Source organism: Cyprinodon variegatus, unplaced genomic scaffold (genome assembly GCF_000732505.1).
Source record: "Cyprinodon variegatus isolate N-32 unplaced genomic scaffold, C_variegatus-1.0 Scaffold1, whole genome shotgun sequence".
In the NCBI taxonomy this organism is placed as follows: Eukaryota; Metazoa; Chordata; class Actinopteri; order Cyprinodontiformes; family Cyprinodontidae; genus Cyprinodon; species Cyprinodon variegatus.
The window spans coordinates 2,799,953-2,808,174 of NW_015150454.1; the positions used below are offsets into that span (position 1 = coordinate 2,799,953).

The 8,222-nt window shown below is 38.6% G+C and overlaps 2 protein-coding genes across 5 annotated transcripts in view; one reads left to right on the forward strand and one right to left on the reverse strand.

Moving 5' to 3' along the window:
• Positions 1-1,166: 1,166 nt before the first annotated feature.
• On the reverse strand, positions 1,167-4,243 carry LOC107089758 (tripartite motif-containing protein 16-like). Its single transcript, XM_015382752.1, has 7 exons — positions 3,654-4,243; positions 3,463-3,558; positions 3,143-3,376; positions 2,892-3,051; positions 2,680-2,799; positions 2,194-2,330; positions 1,167-2,103 (listed from the first exon to the last, which is right to left on the reverse strand). Exons 1-7 carry the CDS (start codon positions 4,053-4,055, stop codon positions 1,720-1,722), a joined length of 1,533 nt encoding a protein of 510 aa, XP_015238238.1. The 5' UTR covers positions 4,056-4,243; the 3' UTR covers positions 1,167-1,719.
• Positions 4,244-5,834: 1,591 nt separating this feature from the next.
• The window catches only part of LOC107094441 (zinc finger protein 883-like), a 6,632-nt gene continuing 4,244 nt past the window's right edge, over positions 5,835-8,222 (forward strand). The window contains exon 1 of one of the 4 annotated variants that reach the window (XM_015390067.1): positions 5,835-6,066. The gene's annotated coding sequence lies outside the window, so the exon portion shown is untranslated. The other 3 variants (XM_015390318.1, XM_015390239.1, XM_015390148.1) reach the window with 3 other exon arrangements.

The window sequence follows — 8,222 nt, forward strand, 5'->3', positions numbered from 1 at the left end:
CAATAGATTATGCAATTATCTGATTTCAACTGAATGATAGTGCTTTAATATATACAATATTTACAGTCAGTCAACTTAGTCAGTCAGAGTCGACCAGGACTACAGAGAGGAGGTGGAGCAGCTGGTAGGATGGTGCAGAGATAACAGCCTGATCCTGAAGATCCTGGAGAAGATGAAGGAGATCATCTTGGACTTCAGGAAGAACCGGCCTAACCATGCTCCACTGCTCATCAACAGCTCGGCTGTAGAGGTGGTCAGCAGCACCAAATTCCTGGGGGTGCACATCACAAACTGACCTGGAATGTAAACACCACCTCACTTGTCAAAAGGGTACAGAAGCGCATGTACTTCCTGCAGAGGACGAGGAGAGCCCATTTGCCCCCACCCATCCTCACCACCTTCTATAGAAGCACCATCGAGATCGTTCTGATCAGCTGTCTCACTGTGTGATGGGGAGGCTACAGCACCGCAGACTGGAAGAGTGAGAGAAGAGTGGTGAGAACAGCAGAGAGGATCATCTGGGCTCTTCTTTCCTCCATAAGACACTTAATCCCAGTGTTGCGTGTCCTAAGCCAGTAACATCATCAATGACCCCTCACACCCCTACCATGGACGTTCTCCCTGCTGCCCTCTGGGAAGAGACTTTGCAGTATTTGATGCAGAACCAGCAGGTTCTGCAACATATTTTTCCCCACTGCCATAAGACTGTTAAAATTTTGAAAACTCAATCAAGTCACAAATTGAGACTCTGCATCACACGTGTAAACATCATATGTTCCTACATGGCAAATTTTCAAATCCCTTTAAATAGAATTCAACTCAATGTTCTACTGCATTTTACACCATATTTACTTTTATTTTGCATTGCTCTGAACCTTCCGCATCAATGCCTTTTGCACCATGTCTCTCCCATACCGTTTACATTTTGATCAATCCTGGAAGTGTTCATTTCACTTCTAAGCTGCTCATTCACTGTTGAAAAGTATGCATCAAAATTTCAGTTTGTGTAGACTCTGTGTATACAAAAACAACAATAAAGTTTGTCTAAGTCTACAGGAAAATGTTATTTAAATGTTAATGTTTTGTGTGAAAGGGTCATTAACATAATTTCTAATATTAGTACTTTTTTAAATTCTTAACAAGCCAAAAAAGTGCAACAATAACTGAAATGCGATGATTTTCTTTATTTACTTGTTCACATTTTAGTCCAGGAAGGGGATGTACATTTGTTTCTATTTTAACAAATAAAGGCAAAACAAACATCAGTATCTTAAAAAAAAAAAAATCGCCCCTCATAGTTTTATTTAAAGAAGACTTGAAGAATTTAAAAATACAGCAAATGTTATAAAAAGAAGTTTGAGTGAGATAACAAAAAAAGAAGGAAACAAGAAATGAGTGTACTATATCACTGTGCTGCATAACTGGATTTAAAGAGTCAGGCATGAATCTATGAATTAATTCCTCCTACTTTATCAAAGCTTAAGCTATAGGAAAAAACACACCAATGTAACTGAACATTAACTAGTTTTACAATGTCTTTTCAAACATACAGACAAAATATTAAAAAATATATATATATATGGTAAAATTTGTTACGATCTTCTATTCATGATTAAGTAACAAAATAAATCAAACAGAAACTGAAATCTATTCCAGCTTCCTTACATGAATATCGAGTATAGTTTGCTTGTAAAAAAAGCTGGTCATCTGGCTCCTCTCCTACAGCCTTATAGTAGAGCCAAAGCCCCACACACTAAAAGCAGGGTACAGGGGCTCTGTAAATAAAGTCTGAATTTTGTGCAGGAGCCGCATGCCATCAGAGACACTGTAAAATGCCAGTATTCCTTTTCCGTGGTCCAAGTAGACACCGATACGGTGTGTCACAGGGACGGAGAGGTCTTTGCTTTTGTTGTTGTGCACAAAAGTGAACTTGGACTCAGAGCAGTACAAACTCCAGGACTTGTCGTTCCATCCCAGGCTGCAGTCATTGCCGTTTCCTTTTCTACGGATTCCCTTGTACGTAACAGCCACGTCGATTTCCGTTCCCCGCCAATCCACTTCCCAGTAACAACGAGACCCATACACACTTTCTCTGCACAAAACCTAAAGGTCAGGGATAATAAAAGGACCAAAGATGATGAAAAATGTAGAGGAAAATAAAGAATAAACATTGCTGAAAATGTAAATCCCCACCTGCTGCCAGTGGTCAAACCGATCTGGGTGTTCAGGGTAGTTTTTAGGTTCACTTTTCATTGTTGCCGTTCTGTTTCCCTCTGAGAGGTGAAGGTTCGGATGGACAGTGTTGACATCCAGAGTCACTTGGTGGGCATCTTAAAAATTAAAAACATGCCATTTGGATCTTTACCGGTGCTTGTTTAATTTTTGAACTTGATTTGATGCAACTGAGAACGAGAGTGTAACTGGGTGTGGCATGATGGTGTAACAAAACCAGCTACACCTGTGCTTGCCTCACTAAATGTGAAGTCTAACTACGGCTTCCATCATACTGATGAACCGGTTAAGCAAGCTGAATACGTTCTGTCTTAGTTTCATTCATCTTCCTTTGTGGACTCACCCTTTTGTCAATGTGCAGAGATTTCTTTTCAAGCCCAGATGTTACGAAATGTATTGTTTTGATACTGGAATATCACTCATCTGGATTACGTTTAATATACCTACATTTCAAGAAGTCTTCTCTTATCCTCGGTTCTTCGGCGATCCTTGCATCAACGCTCACAATTGATTCTCTCCTCATTTTCTCAACCTCCTTTACTTCTTGCGTGATGTAAACTTCCTTCACTATAAAAAAATAAGACAGAAAAAGAATAACAGTAATAAAGCTATTTGGTTTTCCGGTTAATTTAGTATGGAAACCAGACAATTATGTCCACCTGCTCCAGAGATTTTCATCATTTCTGTCTTGCTGACTTCTTCGACTTGTAATTTCAGCGAAGCAACAGCTCTCTTTGCAGCATCAAAGGAATAATTGGGAACAACACTTATGTTGTTAAGGTCTTCATATCCGGAGGGGCCCGACAGAGACTGCCAGCTCTGTTAAACATAAAAAAAACACACAAAGACGAGTATAAAGACCAGTCTGACCTCTAAATACACGGTGTTACTTTAGGTATATCAGCTTCACCTGCAGAAAATGAATGTGATCATCAGTGCGGGAGAGTTTCTCCAGGTCGGTGTGCCTCTTCCTCAAGAGAGTGATCTCCTCCTCCAGGCGATCCAGGAGCAGCTCCCCCTGGGTCACTGTGGTCCTTTCATGGGATCGGATCATTTCTTTGACTTCATTGTACTTCCTCTCTATAGAATGCAGCAGCTCAGTGAAGATACGCTCATTTTCTTCAAGAACAGTTTGAGCAGAGTGCTGTTGAGGTACATGCAGAGGATTAGAAAACAATAACAATAGAAACAATAAATCCTTCCTACCTAATGGAGACAGGTTCTACTCACTTTAACTGATTCAACGGCTTGCCTCAGGTCCTGCCACTTTTTAATTCGTTGGTCAATCCTTTGTTGAGATTTGTGCAGTGTTGAACCCAGTTGTTTCTAAGCAATTTAAATTCAAATAAGTTATAACATGTTAACAACACATATATCGTTTGGATACAGTAAGGAAATCTTGAGTTCTGTTCAATGCTCACCTGTTTTTCAGTTCTCTCAGTTCCAGCTGGAACAATGTCATGTTGTTTGTGTTCGTCCATCATGCACAGGACGCAGACTGATGTCTGATCGGTGCGGCAGAAGGCCTCCAGCAGCTTGTCGTGCTGGGCACAAATCTTCTCCCTCATCTGGCCTGTGGCTTTGACTAGTTTGTGCTTCATGAGGGTGGGGTAGTCATAGTGTGACTGCAAGTGTTCCTCACAGTACGACGCCAGGCAAACCAGGCAGGACTTCTCAGCCTTTTGCTTTCTGGTAGTGCAGAAGTCACAAAGGACTTCTCCATACTTGGTCTTCTGCCTGCTCTGGTTCCGAGTTGTTGAACGGCGGGACCTGTTGTCCAAAGTAGCGTATCTGTCTATGTCCAGACTCCCTGAGTTAGACATTTTTTTGTTTTAAAGATGATGGAATAAATCCAGTAGACGAGACACCAAAAATAAAATCCACAGGTTAATCAGCTTGAGGACAATGTGCTGCTCAGGTTAATAGATAAAGAAAAAGACTAAGTAAACAGGATCAAGTTTGGATAATTGCCTTCCTGATGTGAATAGCTCCAGTGAAACTGTGAGAGTGACACTCTGTGTGACAGAATGTTTGCTATGTAGTCAACTCTCAAGGTAAAACCAGAAATCCTGGTTGGACGCTAAACTATTGAAGTATGCGCTCATGAGCCTGAAACTGGCACAAAGGTGAGGAAGGAAGAGAATCCTTCAAAATAAAACTCACCGACATATAGGAAGTTTGTCTTTTTCAGTAGATATAAGGGCTCCTTAACAGTTTCTTTTAAACTGTGGTCAGTGAGTTCATTCCTAATCTTTATAAGCTCTGACCTGAACAATTACTAGATAAGGCAACACTATGTAGAGGTAAAAATGAACTGAGTCACTGTAATGTTTTATAATGACAAAATAAAGTATTATTCTAAAATGTATAGCAAAATGCAATGATCATACTTTATATTTAAATGACCATGGTATGAAAGACAAAAGGTTATAAAATGACTAATTAAAGAGCAAAGATCACCTCATACACAAGACTTATGGAACAGTTAGTCGGAATATCCAAAAAAAGAAAGAACTTTGTTTTTAAATCATATTTTCATTTCTTTAGTTGGACAGGTTTCAGTTATTTTCTGTAAAATTGAATCTCTTACCTTGTTTTACATTCTTCTTGCAAACATCACAGCAGATAAACTTATTTGTAGATCACATCTTTCGCAAATGCATTCATATCTCAAAGTTGTCAGTTAATGCAGCTCATTTGGGAGGTATATAATTACCACAAACATAAACAGCCTTGTAATTTCGGCTTTTAATGATGCATTTAAATTTTCTTTTTTTTCCAGAGGTAAATAGTAAAACAAGATATCACTTTAAGGGATCTTTTATTGGTTTTATTTCACAGATCCAACTAGTAAGCACACATGTAATATAAACCTCACATAATGCAACAGCCTTTTGAAGAAAAGGCCAAACAAGTTAAAGAATGACAGCTGTAAAATTCAGAAATAGATAGATGGCTACATTAGGTGTTCAAATTGAATAATCATACCAAACACTTTGAAATAATTTAGTTTTCTTTAAAAATAAAATAATTATTTGTATATGTTTATTTCCCAAATTCTCCCTAAAAATATCTAATAAATTAATCTTTTCCTTAATACATTCAAACTCTCCCCTCATATATCTTCTCTCGCTTTCATATTTATGACATTCCAGTATAACATTTTTGATTGTTTCATATTTTCCACAGTGATGAAATTTGCCAATAGTATGCTTTTGAATTTTGAAAAGTTTATAATTAAGTCCTGTATGCCCAAATTTTAACCTTGTTATCACTCTCTCCTCCTTTCTATTTCATCTTCCATTTTTTTCTTTTTCCTATCTTCTGAATTTTATAAAACCATCTTCCTGTTTTTTCTTCATCCACCTTTGTTGCCATTTTTCCATCAATTTTTCTTTAATAATACTCTTTCCCTCCGATTTACTTGTTTTAGCTGTAAAACACTTAAAAGTTATCAGAACATTACATATATTTTTTGATCAAGTGATTTTGAGATTAGTAGAGCATGCTGGGATAACAAACCAGGAGTCAGGTCTGTGCATTTTACCTCCACGCCTGTAGGGGGAGATGATAGTCCATGTGCCGATATGAAATGACAATAGTTGCTTTCGCTAAAGTGAGTCGGAGGTCCAACGTTGGCGCCAGATGAGCTGTGGCGCCAGCTGTACACACAGGCTGTGAGAGGAAACGAAGAGACACAGAGCAGGGCACTGTGACGAGGCTCACCGAAAAAAAAAAAAACTTGCAAACCTTCCGCCAACCCAGTGTTTGAAATCGCAAAAAGATTCTCAGTCTTTTCTCTCTGCAACAACCAAAAAATACCAGGACAGAAAGGTGGGTGTGTGCATGTAAGGTTTTTGTATCCTAACTCTTCATTATGTTAATCCCGGTGCACACTTCAGCCTTTAAATGCGATCTGTTGTTAAATTTGTTTACTTTATAGGTGCAGGATTGTGCCCATATAAATATGATCACAGTGCCGTTTGCTTTTAGTTATACGTATTGGGTGGTAATAGCTGGCCAGCAGTTTACAACTCTGGAAAAATACAGGCCTTGCCCCGCGATAGTCGGAACAGTGATGTCCTAAATAAAAGAACCTTAGAAAATCATATGTTTAAGAAACTTTAAAATCGAATTAATCAGTCTAGTCTTTCTAGTATATGTATTGTAAATACCATACCATCTCAAAACAATATGGATATATATTTATATAAATAGGTCAGTATATAGATAAGCGTTTCCTGCTCTAGTCTTGTACAACGTGAATTTATGTCAATGTGAAAGTATACGGACGATTTAGCCATGCTAACAAACTGGATTAGCTGAGTTTTTAGCTCGGTATCATGGCTATGTAGCCGCGGCATGCATGCTCGGTAGCTGCTAACACAACCAAGGCCGCCATTGAAGTGTGGTTGTTCTGCTGCTGCCGCATTGAAAGCCTGTAGATGAAGTCGGACTGGTTTCCTTGGTCATCGTTTTACTGTTTTGTTTTATTCAGCTGGATACTTTGTTTTAATTACGTCTAATTAGGGGGTCTTTTTTGACCAAAGCCACAATTTCCCGGGCTTTTTTTACACATCAGCTTCCACCTCAGGTTAGCCATCTTTGTTTCAGCTAACCAACTCCTCATAGGAATTATAGGGGACTCTTAGCGTGCTGTAGTCTCCGATAGCGTAGCTGCAAGTACATTTATACCAATGCGAATGTGTGGTTATTTTCGGCTTTTGTTTTTTGGTACTTTTTACGACTTTTGCTTCGTTCTGTGAAAGTCCGGCTATGGTTAATATGTTGAGTATGACGGAAGCTAAGGCGGATAACGTTAGCCAAGCGGCAGCCATCTTAGACTAGCTGGAAGTGCTGGTGTGGCACAACAAGATGGCCTGGTAATAATCGCAGTGGAAGAATTTCCGCGTCGTTCCGTCGTCTTAAGTTGCGCTAATATACACGGTATGAACGCCTGTTTTGTTGTAAGCGTTTGCATTTTTTTAAAGCCCTGAAACTAACATTCTTGCCCGTCTGTTTTCCTATAGGCTAGTTAGCTGGCTAAAAAGCGAACGTATTAGCAGCTAACACAATGCTGTTTAGTCGGTAACCAGTCCCTGTCCACCATAAGCGGCTAACTAGCTGCTATGGAGGCTATTCATAGCCGTCGTAGAAAAGCTAACTGACAAAAAACCACTACATTTTCGATTACTTTAAAACCAGTTCTTAATTCTTAGATGGACAGTAATACAAAGGGTCGAGGCGTTTCATAAAGGTTAGTGGGGGTGGCCTTTTATGGGTTAGGATACAACAAGGAATTGCGTGGTTAACCTTGTTTTATTATCACTGGAATATGGCTAATGAAGCGAAGCTTGTGCGCTAATGCTGTCATCAAATGTTTCAACTAGCACGACTAGTTTTGAGATATATTCATGCTCAAACCATTATTCTGAACTACTCTGACTGTAGATGGTCGATCACTTTGTCAAACCTTGCTCCAATGTTTAATCTGCTGTATCAGTTGACAGCAGCATTTGCACAGTGGTTAAAATATCAATATAATTATAGTGATCGTGAATGGGGGGGGGGTTGGCTTCCTTTGCCCAATGGTTAAGCCTAATACCTTTTGCCAAATTATCAATCTTTTAAATATTTGGAATACTGACTTACTACTACTTTGCGGTTCTGAAATAAATATACAGGAATTCTTTGCTATTTATTTCCAGGTGTATTTAGCTTAACTTACTGTAAATTTAATAAAATAAAATTCTTTAAGGTGTATGCTTATATTTGCATGTAATACGAATTTGTGTGTATTTGTACATTGATTTAGTAGGGTTGCAACTAACACTTTTTTTTTGCAAACCAACTAATAATCGGATACCAAAAGATTCCTTAAAACTTTTCCACTTGAGGAGTTCTGGATGGAACATATTGACAGACATAAATGTTTTATCTTAAATTAAAAAATGTAATAGTTTTTGTACACTTTTGGAATAGCTCTGTCA